The sequence below is a fragment of the Staurois parvus genome, unplaced genomic scaffold (assembly GCF_062004578.1).
Source record: "Staurois parvus isolate SC_StPar_1 unplaced genomic scaffold, SC_StPar_1.0 ptg000198l, whole genome shotgun sequence".
Taxonomy (NCBI): Eukaryota; Metazoa; Chordata; class Amphibia; order Anura; family Ranidae; genus Staurois; species Staurois parvus.
Genome location: NW_028317994.1, coordinates 13,614,724 through 13,632,720, shown reverse-complemented (window position 1 = coordinate 13,632,720; position 17,997 = coordinate 13,614,724). Strand labels below are relative to the sequence as shown.

At 37.8% G+C, this 17,997-nt stretch overlaps 1 protein-coding gene across 30 annotated transcripts in view; it reads right to left on the bottom strand.

Annotated features, from left to right (window-relative positions):
• PTPRD (protein tyrosine phosphatase receptor type D) overlaps positions 1-17,997 on the bottom strand; it is a 2,222,737-nt gene that overhangs the window by 35,566 nt on the left and 2,169,174 nt on the right. For all 30 annotated transcript variants that reach the window (XM_089678099.1, XM_089678100.1, XM_089678098.1 and 27 more), the window contains 2 exons: positions 15,255-15,409; positions 3,386-3,671 (listed from right to left, as the gene is read on the bottom strand). In XM_089678099.1, coding sequence (XP_089534225.1) covers positions 3,386-3,671; positions 15,255-15,409 — 441 coding nt within the window. The remainder of the gene's footprint in view (positions 1-3,385; positions 3,672-15,254; positions 15,410-17,997) is intronic.

The following is a 17,997-nucleotide window of genomic DNA, read 5'->3' as shown; positions in this document are numbered from 1 at the left end:
GCTGCGTGGTATGTGCCTGAGAGGGAGTTAGAGTCAGAGAAGGGGATCGGTGTTATAATAGCCCATTGCTTTTAGACAAGGGAACAGCTATCACCTTGAACAGTAGTTTAGGTTTCCTTTAGACCGTGTGCAGAATGTATGCTGTGTTCAGCCATTAAGGGGATCATCAGTGGGGTACTCATGGAATGGAGTTGGGACTGAATGGGGTCTGTGTGTCTGGTTACAGGAATAACTGAGTGTCCAGATACAGGATCTTGCTATAACCCAGGTGCTGACTGTACTTCTGTGGTGGTGTCTCTATAGAAGATGGCAGCAGAAATGTGCATTTTTGGTGGAAAAGGTGGGCAGCAATGCATCATCTAGGAGGTGTGACACAGTTGCCTTATCCTCCTGAGACTAAGATTTGAGGGGAAAACTGGCAATTTTAAAATGCTTGTCCTGAGAAAGGTCGAAAGAGAGAAATTGCAAGGGTTACCACAATATAGCAAATAACTCCCAAATCCCTTGTGTGTAAAACAGAATAGTGTGGATTGTGGTTTTAAAAACCAAGAACCAGTGCCAAATTACAGTGAAACCCTGCCTTACATTTCTGGGTCTACTGGAGGTCCAGGCTTCGCTCGTTATTGTGAGCATCCCTCTCAAGGCATCTTCAGGGTCTGGGAACCATAGAGATTGACCATGGCCCTAGACCTGTATATCATCCTGTAGCTTACTACACACATTTGACTTAGTGCCAAGGATCTACTGATTAAAGCAGGCATTACAGGCCAACCCCACACAGTGGGATCTGAACTTGGTCCCCAAGGTACACACCGAGCGTCAGAAATTTGTAAACGTTTTATAGCTCAGGGCAATAAGCAGTCAAATCTTGATAGAAGTATCAGTTACAAAAACACTGAATGGTTTTAAAAAAAAGAACAGATTTCTCATCAAAGGACACTAGCAAAAACTGGTGTCTCTAGGAACAGGCAGGGATTTATAAGTGCACACTAGGGGCAGGCCTAGCAAATTTTTTGCCAGTGTCCAATCATCGTAAAGTAGCCTGCATATAAAACATGATCTATGAATACATGTCCTCTGTCCTGTACTGTATCATTTAGGTAATCTGCCCATATTGGTGATGTGCATGTAGCAATAATACTATGTTTTCACTGGCTGTACACTAAAATTGTTTATTTCGTCCACCACCCCCAAAGCCCTCCCCATTGCTCTTAAACATTATCTTACCTCATTCTGCTCTGGACTGTACATTGCTTTACAGGCTGAAACACTGGCTTTTTCTCTACCATACTCAATTACATAGTTTCAAAACTGTATGCTCATAGACGGCAATGCGCATACTTGCCACTAGAGATGATGAGTATGAACAGCTTTACTTGTTCAGGCATTTGTCTGACTACAATATAGTAGTGACTTTTCGACTATTACTATATATGACAGCTTCCTTCTTCCTTGCTCAATGGTTCTTAAGGAGCAGAGGATGCTTCATTTATTTTCTGCTCCTCCCCCCAGACATATGTGACTGACAAAGAATTTGCAATGTGGGACTTTTTTATTTACAGGACCTGTCAAAAAGTATGGTGCCTTCATTTTAATTTTTTGTCAATGAGTAGGTGTTCTATGTGTCCCTTACTCATTCATGTAGAGGGATTGGTATCTGGGAACCCACTTGTTTTTAAAAAGGGATTCCAGATTATGATAAGCCCCCACCCAACCCCACAATTACCAGGCCAAGTTTGTGGGGTTGAGGGCCTTTTTCTCATCAGATTGGGGTATAAATTGATGTTGAGGGCATGTGGCCTTGTATAGTTCAGGCAAAGGAGGCACACTCTAATCCGCTCTTCCTTTTGTGGCCAGTCAGGCTGCATTGATTTGGGGATGGGGGTGCAATGGGCTTGTTTTTTGTGTGGGTCAGACTTGACATTATAGGGGGAAGCCCACACCATTTTCTTTTTTGTGTAGGGTTGCATCTATACCAGACAGTCAATCTAGGATAAGGGTCTGATATTGAAGGGAAACCCAGCCGCTTTGTTTACAAGCAGAAGTAAGCATCTGGGAGCTGTTATTTACCTGCAATTTAAAAGGCATTTTTTGCCTGTTTTGATATAGTAAGTTGTATGCATCCAATAGATGCACCACTTCACAGACAGGTTAAGGACATCCCCTGGGTATGTTATTTAAAGGAATTTTTACTGTTGCCCTTTAAGCATTTGCAAAATTTCTGCTCGCCTACAAATGGAATTTGTTTGACAATTCCTTGCCTATTAGCCGAGAAAATTACCATTTTTTTTAACATTTGGCTCCCAATGAATTTAGAGGGGTTCAGATTAAGCACCCAAACTTCAATAATGTTTGGCAAACTTGCCCCCTAACTGAACTCAGGTACATTTTGCTCATTCCTAAACATCACATGCTTTCATTAAAGAGGAACTCGTACCCTAAATACAACAAAGGCACCTATAAAATGATTAGTCATGGCAGTCTACAAACAGATACTTAATAGATAACTCCAGACTTTTTATTCTCTCTGCATATTTTTATTTTTCTCCATAACCTTCTGAAAGTAGCCAATATACACTAGATGGCAGATGAATCCATCTCCCTTTACTTCCTGGAATTCTGGGTCTGCCTCCTGGAACATGTGACAGAGCACTTTATCTAAGGGGCAAAACAATTCCTTTCCATCTGAGATTCCACTGTTCACAAGTGAGATTTCACAGGACGACACTGGTCATATAGCCTGTGAGGCCATGGCTACATTTTCAGTGCCTCACTCAACCAGGAAGTGGGAAAACAATAATTGTAAAAGTAAAACAAAACATGTTTGTTTAGCTTATGAATGTAAGTTGAATTCATACCAGAATGCAGACCTGCATGTGTATGTATTTTTAACAAAAGAGGGAAAGGTCTGCTTTATGGACTTCAACATTTCCTAGGGACCAACAATGCACATGTGTGCAGTTTGGACACTCTAGTGTAGTAGAGAAAAAAAATGGGCAATGTGATATAGGGGGAAGGAAGTGATACGGATGTTAAAAGTGCACTTACACTTTGTATATGGTAGCATTCAACCTAAAAAGATATGTGCAAGAATGTACGTAGAGATAAGAGGATTTTCAATAAAGATGTCTTAATGAGGTTTGTCGAAGGCCTGTTCAAGTGAAAATCCATTTCTGTGACTTGGATGTACATAAAAAAAGACAATGGTTTATATTTATTGTTTTAAGTTTAAAATAATAGAACACTTGTACACATAAGCATAAACTCTCCATAAAAATCTAATTCATATTTCTAATAAATGAGTTTAAACTTTCTTGGCATGTTGAATGTTTTTGGTTTGTCTGTAGGCTGTTAGTAAGCTAATTTTGAAGTCGAGCAGACTTACCTTAAATTCTAACTCCATCCCTGTGACATTCTCTCCAGGTTCTATCTGTGTCAGCTTCTGAATATATGCATACAAGTTTCTAGCTGGCACTTCGGTATTTCCACAAGTCACTGCCTCTAGCAGTGCATCATGGATAAAGATATATTGGTCCTCTGTTTGAACCATGTAATTTCTCTGAGCTCTCATTAAAGTTACATGACCATAAATATCTACAGTTTTTTCATGTCGTATCCTCTCCAGCATGGCATCTATTACGATGAAGCAGCCCGTCCTTCCCACTCCAGCACTAGAAATATAAGAGAAGAAAATTATATTGATGGTAAAAGGCTTTTACTACAGAAAAAGCATTAAATCAAAATGCATGCCTTGGTGCACAATTAACCCCTTGCTGCCACCTATACACTGGAATGGGGTCTTTTTCTGTGAGGCCGCATAAGTGTACGTGTATTTGTGCTGGGAGCGCACTGCACAGTGTGCTCCTCATCGAGAGCCCCAGGTCTCATACTAATGATCGGGAAAAGAAAGTCCTGGTTTCCCATCACCTGATCACTGATTGGCTATGACAGTAATCAATAACAATGCAGGCTCACCCCTTGGTTTTTTTTCCTCCTCTGAATGGAGAGAAATATACATTGTATCTCTCTCTCCTTGCTAGGAGAGAAAAAAATATAAACAAAAGTGTGTGTAAAAATAAAGAAAAAATAGCTAGTTCAAGGTTTGATCTAGGTCAGTATCAGGGTCAGTGTTAGGGTCAAAGGTGGTGGTCAGGGTCAAGGTCAAAGGTCAGGGTTCATATATTTTAGGTAGGACTTTAAAATAAGCATTTTTAAAATTAGTATCAGTGTCAGTGTGTTTTAGGTAGGATTAAAAAAAGCAAAATGTGCACAACTGTTTCTGGATCATACTATGGGCACAAACAACAAATAACACACACATATGTTGTATTGCTGCAATTGTAAAAAGCAGGTGAATTTATTTAGGGTTGTTCTTTGGTGGTAAGTTATGGTAATAGCAAGAAATATACAGTAAAAGAAATTTTTTTTTGTGCTATTGTGGGCCAATGTTCCATTGATAATAAAAAGAAAAATCAGGAGATATTTGTTACCATTTACCGCCAAATTAAAGCCCAATTTGTCCTGGAAAAAACAAGATATAATCAACCTGTATACACAAAGTAGTTGTGATGATATGTACAATTTTACTAACACATCGCACCGTTGCAAAATTGTGTTCTGGCATTAGGATTTGTTTTACGCTCCATCATGAAAGGGTTAAAACAAATATATTTGTGTAGTTAAATTAAAGTACTGTACTAAATGACTTTGATTAGTTTGAGTAACGACTATTAAGTGCATGTTCAGATCACAGCACATACTCCTAACAAATTATTGTTAGGGAAATAATCAGTTGATCCCAGCTGGATTTTTATGGCTGATTACAATTTTAACTCTCAAGATAAGACATCAGACTACAGGAGTTCAGAATCTTTAATCTATATTTTTAGCAACAATTCCCTTTAATTATCCAAACATGTAAAATGCACATTCATGTTCATTTCCTAATTCCTTTAGTAAATCAACATCCTTATGTCTATGGCCACCTTTGTAAATAAAGCATTCCTGTTTCTTGAGCAGTATGGAATATGGAAAGTTTGAATTAGATTTACTGCTATAGAAAGCAACAAAACATTCCATCAGACTTCTGGAGCATGGGTATCTTGTAAATATCAGTAGTTCTAGTGTTTTATTCTAACTGACCAATCAAATTTCAGTTTGCTGTAGTCAACTTAGTTAAGAAACAATTTCCAGTTGGTTACTCAAGATTTGTAGACTTTTCATATTCTCACTGTTTTGTACACTTCTTTTTGCGAATGAACAAGGATATCTTCTGTTCTGTCCCATGGCATATTTTTTACTACACTTACTTTTTTGTTTTTTTATGAAATTGCGTTGAATAATAAAAGACATGAATACAGCTCCAGACTGAGGATCCCAAAACAGTTTGCATACAAGCCAAATGTCTTTACAAATAACTACAGAGTCTGTTTAAACTATGCATCATATTATAATAAGCAATCGCAATTTGCATACACAAAAGGGAAGAGATGCATTATTATTTAAAAAATATCTTGATAAAGATTGCGTAGGTAATGGGCTATTACAATACCCACAGATTTCCTTGGTCATCAATTTTCTATTAGATCTTCATAAAACATATGGCCAGGAATTTGTTATTCAGACACAAATACATGTAGGAATGACTGTTAATTCTTGGTAGAAGTTTCAAAGCTAAATACTACTTTGTGTTACTTGCCCACTAAAGAGACTAATCAAATGATAACAGGAGCAGAAAAAGAATAGCATCTTAATTAAGTGCAGATCCTCAGAGTGCTTTAATATGAATTCACACAAGTCAGTGTCATAATTAAGACTGCTTGGTACAGCCATGAAAATGCTAACAGATACCTTTGCTAATGGCTTCAAGGAGATCTCACATAATAAGATGTGACATACCAGTATGACATTTACACTTTTGCCGAAGTAACCCAGAAATGGCATTAGTCACTGTTATCTGATCATTAAGAGGAAAAACCACAGGGATTGTGGTTTCAAATTACTGTTGCTTCACATGGTAATAATTATGAATATGTTGTCTCACTAATGTTTGGTATGCATAGAGATGTTTCATTCTGTAGAAGTAATACTACATTTTCCTATAAGCTAAATATGTGTCTTTGTCATTATCAGTAAGCGAAATACATTTGAACACTATTGTGGTACATCAAACCTAGTAATATATATTTTTTTATTATTTTGAGGCAAATTAAAAATGTATAAAATTAAGTAATTGAATATTTTTAATTTAAATTATAATAATGCGTTAGATTTAAAAATCTAAGGCTGATGACACATAGGTGATTTTTTTTCACAGTCACTGATTGCAGCAACAAATTGCTAATGCCAGAAAATAACAGACTTGTAGCTAGCGTTTTAATCACTAGAGTTGCTGCCAATTTGCGGCAGCATTGGATTGTGCTTTGTTACAAATTGGTCTCCTTCAGCAATTTGTAGCTAACCATAGCGACTGCTGTAACATTTCATAGAAAAGTAGTTGTAAAGGCTTAAGGTTTTTTTTACCTTTTTTACATTTATGCATTGTAATACGTCACCTGGCACATGTGCACTGGTGCGTCCCTTGGGGCACGCAGCACGCCACTCCTGTGATTATGGTTCCTGGAACCCAGCCAATCTCAGTGGCCTGGGGGATCATGCGATCGCCATGCGATCACATGATCACATTGTGCACACAACTGTCATGAATGATTTTCATTCATAACAGCTGTGCTTTCTGCAGTGATGCTGTGATTGCCCCACACTATCACATGGTACCTTTTTTTTTACATAATGTCATTAGCTAGTACCTCTGATCACTGCCACACCAGTCATATGATGACACTGTACTGCACTGGTGACAGTATGTAAAAAATATTGTGAAAAAAAACCATTTTGTTTAATTTCTTCATTTTCCAAACAATTGTGACAAAGAAAATTACAACTTCAAAAACCTCACCATGCCTCCTACTAAATACTTCAGACTGTCTACTTTCCAAGAAGAGGTAATTTAGGGGGTATTTAAACTGTCCTGGAAATTTAAGAGCCTCAAGACATGAGTCAGTACATCAGGAGTGATCAATTTTCAAATATATATTATATATACAGTGCTCAGCATAAATGAGTACACCCCTTATGAAAAGTAAGATTTTCTTCAATTTCTCAATGAACACAAGAACAATTTCCAAAATTTTGACAAAATTGAGCTTTAAAGAACATTTGTTTAGCTCATTACATGAAAAGTAATGTTAATAATAAAACTTAGATTACAAAATCTTCAGTTTAACTCAAATTAGTTGATGCAAAAATGAATACACCCCCAAAACAAAACCTACTACATCTAGTATTTTGTATGAGCTCCATGGTTTGTATGGACAGCACCAAGTCTTCTAGGCATGGAATGGACAAGTTGGAAACATATTGAAACATCTATCTTTTAGAGCCTGGATGCTGGATGATAAGTGATGCTCAACCTGTCTCTTCAGAATTCCCCATAGGTGTTCGACTGGTTTCAGCTTAGGAAACATACTTGGCCACTGAATCACTTTCACCCTGTTCTTCTTCAGAAATGCAACAGTGGCCTTAGATGTGTGTCTTGGATCATTGTCATGTGGGAAAAGTGTAGATGACCAAGGGCATGGAGTGATGGTAGCACATTCTCTTTCACTATAGAGCAATAGATCTATGAATTCATGATGCCATCAATGAAATGCAGCTCCCTGACACCAGCAACACTCATGCAGCCCCACAAAGGGACACTGTCACTACCATGTTTCACTGTAGGCACTATGCATTTTTCTTTGTACTCCTCACCTTTGTGACATCATACAATTTTGAAGCCATCAGTTCCAAAAACATTTATCTTGGTCTCATCACTCTAGAGTACAGAGTCCTCATAGTCTTCTTCTTTTTCAGCATGGGCCCTGGCAGATTCTAGGCAGGCTTTTTTGTGCATGGGATTTAGGAGAGGCTTCTTTTGTGGATGACACCCATGCATGCCATTCTTCTGTAGTGTACGCGGTATTGTGTCACGGCAAACAATCACCCCAGTTACTTCTTTATCTAATTGCAATGAACTTGCATGGTGATTTTCTTCAACCCTTCTCATTAGAAGCACTCCTGTCGAGGTGTTAACTTCTGTGGACAGCCTGGATGTCTCAGTGAGATGGTTGCAGTTCCATCTTTGTTAAATTTTTGTATCAGTTTTGCTACAGTATTCTGATTGATAAGTAAAGCTTTGCTTATCTTCCTGTAGCCTTCACCTTTCTTGTGTAAGGAAACTATTTTGTTCTCAAGCCTTGTGGCATTTCTCCTCCATGTGCTGACAGCATGAAATGAGGAGGGGTTTTCTTTGTTAAGAAATGCCCTTCTATAATCAACTGTCGGCTGAACACCTGTTTAATGAATCATTAGACTTACCTGTAATTGAATTATTGTTAATTAAGATATGTTGCCTAAAATGTAGCTTTACTTCTAAGACTTTCATTGGGGTGTATTCATTTTTGCAACATGGTCTTGAATAAACTTGTTTGGAAAAATACGTATTTGTGAGTGCAAATGAGCAAATCTTGTTTGCAATCAATGGCCCGCATTTGTGGGAGTATTATGTAGTATAGTGTCCCAAAAAAAAATTGATTCGGAAAGGAAAGGAAAGGTTTTCTGACAAATCTGTTGGGGTGTGCTCATTTATGCTGAGCACTGTGTATATAAATATATATATATATATATATATATATATATACACACCATGGTTTGTCTACACTATATTTTAATGGAAACCAATTAATATATACCTATTGGGATTTCTTTTTACCAAAAACATGTAGCAGAATATATTTTGACCTAAATTTATGATGACATTTGGTTTAATTGGATGTCTTTTATAACAGAAAGTAGAAAATATTGTTTTCGTTTTGTTTTGTTTTTTTCATTTTCAGGTGTTTAGATTGTAAAAAATACAAATTCCAGTGGTGATCAAATACCACCAAAAGAAAGCTCTATTTCTGTGAAACAAAAACTATATAAATTTAATTTGCCACAGTGTTGCATAGCCATGCAATTTCCAGTTAAAGTAGCACAGTGCTGAATAGCAAAAAATTGCTCTGGTCATGAAGAGGGTAAAACCTTCCGGAGGTCAAGTGGTTAACCACAAATCACTGTAGCATAACTGGAGAGTAATCCCTGAGAGAAAATCGCCTGTGAGTCATCAACCTAATTGAAGTGTGAATTCTGTCAATGTTGTAGAATAGGCCCTACCTAATCTCAGGAAAGGTCTTTGTCACAGTCAACATAAAATTTTTAATGGTAAGTATAGGCTAAAGGTTAGTAGTTGCTTACTAGACCTTAGAACATTTTCCAGGCATTTGGTAAGCATAATGTAAGAAGTTAGACTCTGTCAAATGCTGATAAAACAGGAAATAATAAAAAATGGGCAGTTGGCTGCTCTGTAATTGTTCATAAACTTCCTATTACCAGCTTGCTACTCAATACTATTTATACTACTGGTGCAAGTTAGAGCATCACAACTGATTATGAGCAGTGATCAGATATGCAAATACCATTAGAGCAGGGGTGTCAAACTGGCGGCCCTCCAGCTGTTGTGAAACTACAAGTCCCATCATGCCTCTGCCTTTTGGAGTCATGCTTGTAACTGTCACTCTTGCAATGCCTTATGGGACTTGAAGTTTGGCAACAGCTGGAGGGCCACCAGTTTGACACCCGTGCACTAGAGGCTCCTAACTGACTTCATGAAAACTAGCTGCTGAGCAATTGCCTGTGTATGTACTGTGTGCTCACCACCTACAAACAACAACCTGGAGCACCCAGCCTTGGAAGGATCTATGGCCATGGGTGCAATCAACTAATCTGGACATAATTTTATGGAATAGCTGTTCCTCAGTATCAATCACTCAATGTTCATCTATCAGTCTGTGTAAGATGATTTTTGGTGTGTGAGAAGGAATAACATCCCCAGAGGATATTAAAAGTCACCTCAGTGCTTAGTGACCTAAGAAATACATTCAGCCTGCAGCCTGTGCTTTTATATGGTGACTGAACTCCTTGGCGAGTCCTGATGTTCCTGTAATTTACAGAGGATGTTGCATTATGTAATTAGCCAGTTTTACAGAAAATATTTTGAAATGCAGATTCAAGATGAGGCCCATTATTTTGCTGCTTTAGACGTAAAAATGGGTTAGTACAGTCCAAATACAGTCTACCTTGACCAAAGTTTCCCTTTCTAATATTAAAAGAAAAAAACAAAGCTTTTGGTTCAATCATATTATATGACATTGGAGTCTGGTGTTGAAACTGTGGTTTGTCTCTAGCTGCCTATTTCTTATCCTCTCTCAACCAACCTGATGTTTTATGTCACAGACTGAGAGATGCACATTTTCACTAAAATAAAGTGCAGATAGGAAAAAAAAAAAAGGAAAAGGATTTCAGTGATCACTAACTCTCACACATTTTATAAGATATTCCCAGATGCATTTTGGACAAAAAAAGAAGACTACAAAACACTTGAATGGAGTCACTGAAGCACCAGAACCTGCTGCGTGACATTCAGCAATACAATGCTGAAAGAAGGAATAAGATGTGTGTTATATAGCAGAAATGTATTTTGTGGGAAGTGTGTGCGTAGCTGAAATAACAATCTTGGGTTGGTGGTTACTAGAAATGGTTTATTGCACAGAATTACTATTTTAGCCTTGTGACACAGATGCTTGATCTATTAAAAAAAGATCTCTGGGCGATATCACATGGTGAGAAGCATCTTCAGGATCAAATGAAGCATGTGCACAGTTATGCCGCCAGAAGAATAGCAGAAAGATTCTCCTAGGGCAGGAAATCTCTGCATTCTGCGAGATAGTGAGAAACATGTAAAGATGAAATCTGGGAATTGTAAATTTTGAGTGATGGCTGAGTCATAATCAAAAGTTGCCAAAGAAAAGAGAACAAAGACAAATGTCTAAATATTTTATATGTCTTTGTCTTATATGGTGGGAAGTTGTATAAATGTGTCTATTCCTATACTGTATGTTATTCAGCTAGAGGGTATTCCAAGCTTTCCTTCTTCGCCCTTACTCAATTAGTTAAGTGTGCAAAGCCAAATTGGTAAGATGACCTAGATACACAACATACAAAATAATGTTTCTAGCCTTGACTTAGTAACATATGCGTGTATGTTTTGCTCATTCCATGTGGCAAACTTGATAATTCTCATTTTATTTATCCAATAAACTTCCAAAACTAGCTTCATAATATCCTTTGAGTCCCATAAGTCATAAATCACTAACATTTCGTTGGAGCCTTGCTGTCAGTCAGATGTATACTTCCGCCACATTTGCAATAGGGTTTTCCCCTGTGGTGCATTTACTGCTAGTGTAACCTGGGAATGCTCAGCTTATTTATTACATTTTAAAGAGCCTCCCAGTCCAACACTAGCATAGGTCTGGCTATAGGCCTTTGAGAGAAATATGTTTTTTGAAATAACTTTTTGCTTATTTGATTTACTTCTTTCGGTATTTTTAAGGATCACAATATCCACCAGCTGCTGTTAACTTGGTCACAAAATTTTAAGTGGTGTTGTTTTTATGCAATTTAATATAGCTGAATAATTGCATGATGATTATTTTTGTTTAACATAATGACTTGATTTTGGTTGCAACCCAAATATTTTCAATCCCAGCTGAGCATGACATGTTTCAGGATATTGTATCTACACAGAATATATGTGTAAAGGATAGAAGTACAGCTGGAAAAGCTCAGCTTTACCCCTGTCCAGATCACCGTTATTGGGTTATAAAAACATTTTTACATTTCCTGCAGATGGTCAAATTCTTTTCTTTACCAGTAATGCTCATTCAGAATTCATTATGGACAGCTGCTGGCTTTGATATAACAGAATCGCAAGCACACAAAACTCTACGGCAGTCACTTACATTGCTTCTGTCTTATAGGAATGCACTTTGAGTAAACAAAGACCCGCTGATGCAGTGTGTGCCCACAAATAAATAACTCATTATGTGAATTTATGTGGATAAAACAGCTTATTTTACATCTAATAAAATAATACAAGGAAACTGAGAGCAGATGTTGGAGGATTGCAGAGCGTAACTACACAGTTACAGCATTCATCAGACAAGAATGATTCCTGAAGAACTCCAGACAAAATTATAATGTCATAATATAAATCATATGGCCTGCTTATATGTCTTGCCATGTATCTACATACCATATTGGGGTCCTCAGTTGGTTTAAGTATTTAAACTCAATGAAGAACCAGCTCTTCTTCCATTAATAATGGCCAGATTTCCTAACATAATTTTGCAGCTGAAAACGTCAGGATATCTCTCTGGGATAAAATATTGTAAGTTGCCATTGTTGCTATTTTTTCATTACCAAATTGCTATATACACTCACATGGCAGCAACTCTAGATGTGGTGAAGATAACTTGCAGAACTTCAAACCGAGCATCAGAATGGGGAAGAAAGGGGATTTAAGTGACTTGGAACGTGGCATGGTTTTTGGTGCCAGATGGGCTGATCTGAGTATTTCAAAAACTGCTGATCTACTGGGATTTTCACATACAACCATCTCTAGGGTTTACAGAGAAAGGTCAGAAAAAGAGAAAATATCCAATGAGCAGCAGTTGTGCGGACGAAAATGGCGTTGATGTCAGAGGTCAGTGGAGAATGGGCAGACTGGTTCCAAATGATAGAAAGGCAACAGCAATTCAAATAACCACTTGGTACAACCAAGGTTTGCAGAATACCATCTCTGAATGCACAATACGTTGAACCTTGAAGCTGATGGGCTACAGCAGCAGAAGATCACACTGAGTGAAACCCCTGTCAGCTAAGAACAGGAAACAGAGGCTACAATTTTCACAGAGTCACCAAAATTGGACAAAAGAACATTGGAAAAATGTTGCCTGGTCTTATGAGCCTCAAATTCAGCTGTGACATTCAGATGGTAGGGTCACAATTTGACATAAACAACATGAAAGCATGGATCCATCCTGTCTTCTATCAATGGTTCAGGCTGGTGGTGGTGGGGGGGGATATTTTCTTGGCACACTTTAGGCCGCTTATTACCAATTGAGCATCATTTAAATGCCACGGCCTACTTGTGTATTGTTGCTGACCATACCCATCCCTTTATGACTACAATGTACCCATGTTGCAAACTTCAGTTCATCTCAAACTGGTTTCTTGAACATGACAATGAGTTCACTGTGCTCCGATGGCCTCCACAGTCACCAGATCTCAATCCAATAGAGCACCTTTGGGATGTGGTAGAACGGGAGATATGCATCATGGATGTGCAACTGACAAACAGCAGGTACTAGCAAGGTGTACCTAATAAAGTGGCCTAAGACTGTACGGCCTAAAGTAAACATGTCCTTTCTACAGTGTATTATACTCAGTTTGATAGACTGTTTCATTTACATGTGACATGCTTAACCTTGGGTTTCTTAGCGGAATTGTTGTTTACAGGTATATATAGTTTGCCATGTGAAAGATCTACACTTGACAAAATTGAAAAACCAGGCAGCACTCCATGGGAATCCCACTGGTAAGTATATTGTGTATAGCCTCACCCTGAGTCATGTGCCCTACGTGCGAGGACTGTGTCAACAGCCAGCTACACACAATAAACTCACCCCAGTGGGAATTAATTTTTTGATTTTGCCACACATATTGAGCTAGTTTCTGAAACATGCACCTGAAGCCATGTACTTTCCAAGAGGTTGTTTTAGGCACTTGAAGTGTTACAGTCTTTCTTTTGGCATCTACCAATTACTAAAATGTCAGGAAAGGAAACAACAAAGTCATGTAATTTAGTAACCCTGTCTTTGGGTATTTGGTTATGCATTTTAGTTCACATTTCAAACCTACGGCTATGTGTCCCACACTGAATTTTTAACACTGTAGACCAGTGTTTCTCAACCTTTTTTCAGTCAAGGCACCCTTTAAAAATGTGCACAATCTTGAGGCGCCCCATTCTAAAATTTAAAAAAACTAAACAAATAGTTTTACATAATGCAACAGCATCCACATGCGTAGGACACTGAATGTTAGTGGTGATTTATTCTTCCAAAGCAAACACACTTTTGCTTGCTGGTACTGACAAAATATTTTAGCATTTCTCTTCCTCCTCAGTCTATTTCCCTTGCTCAGCTAATAGGACCCCAGTGCTGAAGGACAGGGGCAGGGGAGGGAAAACAAGGATGCTGTGCAGGCATTTGATGTCCTCCTTATCAACCAATTACATCATTGGATGTTAGGACACCGGTGGTTGAAAGGTTGTAATGGTGCACAATAGAAACCTTTTAACTAAAAGACAGGCTTCATTCATTCGCTCGCTTGTATACAGTTTTTGGGAATTTTGTAGGAATTTTACTAAGACACCCCTGAAAAACCCCGAAGGCACTCTGGTTGAAAAAAGCTACTCTAGACTATTTGGCCCACATTTCCCCCATCATGCTGTGTTCCTATGACTAGAAACGATAATTCATCCACATATGTTTAGTGATGGTTAAGACATCTTCATCAACCTTGATAGAGAGTGGGACGTTTTAAAGATCTGTGTAAAGACAGACTTCACATGACTGCAAATCAAAGACTATAATAAAATATTGCTTGTTCAATGTGTGCTAAGAAGCCTAACTTTGCTAGGGCATTCTGCCTGGATCACACCAAAAAGGACATTCAATTGCCTGCTACAGATCCAAAACATTATGAAATTATATATTTTTTCTTTAGTTGAACAGTTATTCACTCTACATCTTAAGGTGTGTCTTAAAATCCAAACTTTTTTATATTAGCTTTTGGATAATGTGGTGAGGAGTTAGAAATCCTGTGAAGTTTTTAATGCTGGCTCTGTCCCCACTGGGGAAATTCACTACCTTTATTTTCACGGTTACCATTGTCACCAAAAAAGAAAGTGACACACTAAAGGGCACAAATGCCACAACTTTTATTGTACAAGTAGTTACATTATATTGAAGGCTGAGCCTCCTACCTAATAATCAGTTCTGGAAAAGACATGACGTGCAATGAGCAATCTTTTCAGAACAAAGAATGGTATAAATCTGTAAAAATACGTTTTCAGATATCTTTGTGATGTAAATAGTTCAGCTGAACAGAACTGCTTTTTATCCACATGGCAGCTGAAGCTACACATTAGCCATAGCTACCCTCATTATTAAAAATAATTTTTTTTCCACTGAATAACAGTTTAAAGTGCTTCATACCTGCAATGGACAACCATTGGCCCTGCATCTGGAGGATTACACGTTTTTACTCTTCTTAGGAATGCTAGGAAAGGTGTTGGGTGTTCTGGTACGCCGTGATCTGGCCAGGCTGTAAACTGAAACTGTCTGACTTCTCGCTTTTCACTTGATCCATTCTGTCAAACAGAGAACTTGACTTCAGAACAATGATTTCCCATAAGCATATCAGTACAATGAGTAATGTTTTTTGGAGGCCTGACAGCAATGACATGTTATTGTTGCAGAAGAAAAGTACTGTGGCCATTTGACACATCTATACAGTGCCTGTTGGGTGTCAGAGTCTTGTAACTTCTATTCTGTAAGTGTTATTACAATATATTTTCATTTATTTTATGACATCTTGAAAAAAATGGTCTGTGCTGTTTAAATTGCATGCTATACATCTATGTCACTAGACATCCATCGTTTCTATAATTATAGGCTTTTCAAGAGACAATTATTCAAAATGTAACATTATTTCCTGCATTAGTACTTTCAGGAAGCTATAAAACTCAAAATGATTTCATTATTTTGCTTCTTTATTTCTTGATTGTAGTACATTTTTCTTAACTGATTAAGTTGCAGCAAAAGTCATAAAAAGGAAGAGGACAATTTAAATCAGTACTTTGCAAGCATTTGGAGGAAATCAGATCATTTACCTCCTGTGTCATTATATTAGTATTTCTTTTTTAAATACAGCAAAGAAAATGTCTAGCTTGATAAAAACTGTTCTGGTAAAAGAAGCTAATAGCTGCAGGACTGACCAGTAGAAGTTTACAAGAGGAGTTCCCTATAGGAAAGAAAAGGAAGAATCTTATCTCGGGTGACATGCTTTTAGAGGCCACCCCTCCTCTTGGCCCTAACCACCACTTTGGTCTCTGGTATATGTAAACATGAATGGCTGCACTATTATTTCCATATACAGGAAAAGGTAATACTGTGAAATCATGATTTGGAGCACAGAAACCAAGGAAGGGCTTTGAAACTAGTGGAAGTTTAGACATTGCTTGGTGAGCATGAATAAGCCAAATACGCATAAGACAATGGGAATGATACTGGGCAATTAGACTACTAGAAATGTTTTTTTTTAGTAGATTTTGTTAATGTCATCTAGGCAGGAAAGTATGGGTGTGTAAACATATAACTTGCCTTGTGATTACTGCTTTAACCTCGTGTAAATTATAGCTAGATTGTGCTAAAATTGCTGCAAAATGCAGAATGTGCATTTGGGTGCCATTAATTATTAATGGCACTCCAAATACGGTTAGCAAACTCTACAAATGTGCTGCAAATGCGCTAAAACTCACACTGAAAAAAATCCGCAATACTCCATGCCTGAAAAGGTGCAGGAGCTTTTTTGGCATGTTTGTTGCACATAAGGCAGCCCATTCAAGTGATCTTTAGGTAACTATAATGCACACTAATTAATTCCTTCATCTCTCTGATCTCCTTAAAGGGTTAAATGGGAAAAAAATGCAAAAAAAAACCATAGTATACACAATTGCAACAAGAGTCACACTGTAATTGAAAGTTATTTAAATTACCTTTCCTTTTCCATCAGCAATGCAGTCATTTGCAGTTCAATATGGCTACTTGGAGGTGTTCTGTATACAAATGGTATAAAGAACACCCCCAGTAATGCCATTCCCTGCTTGTGTGATTGCCTCACTGATTTTCCCAGAAGTCTGCACTAAGGCATCCCCTGCAACAAAATGTCATTTTTGATGAGATACTCCCAAAGAAAAATCATGTCTAAACGGATACAGACCCTGCCAATTTCCTCATTAGAGCCCTGGAGGCACAGCATCTGACTGATAATTATGTAATGACTCCCATACAGATTCACTCTGTATATGGACACAGACAAACAGTTATTTTGAAGAAACAGCTATTTCTTCAGAATCACAAAAGGTAGAATTCTGCAAAAAGGTTTGTTAAAATCCCTACTATGTACATTGGTGACATAAAGAGGAATGTTTTTTCTCCCTACAAAAGTGGAGTTACTCTTTAACTAGTTTCTGTTTGGAATTTTTTTTCAAAGTCTTGATCATCTGTACCATAATTAGGCGATAAATGCAGAAGCTTAGTTCCTCCACCAAGCAACACATTTTCAGCTCAGAATTGAATACATGACTTTGTGCTTGTTGTGCTCATTAACCTGGCCATACATGGGTAATTTTCAGTCATTTTTTTCGCTCAACCACCAGGTTGAACATAAGATAATGAATCAATTCCCCCATCTGCACACTTGTTGTGGATGGGGGAATCCCTCCAACTGAGTTATCGTATTCAAAGTGTGGGAAGACTTCCCTGCAGACAGAATACACTGATCAGTGCTGCCAGCTATAGTGCTTATTGAGAGATCATTTTCCAACAGGCTGGCTGTACACAAGTCAATCCATAGATCAACTTGTGTACAACCAGGCTGCCCATATATGGATCGATATTTGGCTGGTCCCTGCTGAACCAGCTGAATTTCGATCATGCATGGTAAGAGTTTGTTGTGTTTTACTAGTAGAAGAGATTGTTTACTTAGCAATGTGAATGTTCTGCATTTCAAAGTGAATTTTCACCTAGCTTAATGAATAAGATGACACTGTCTTCACTTCAATCTTCCAGTTATATGCAAGAAAAAATTCTGTTTTTCCCTTGCAAACATTTAGACATTCGTAGTAAACATAGCTTCACCTTATTTAACATTTACTTTTTAAGACGAGCATATACT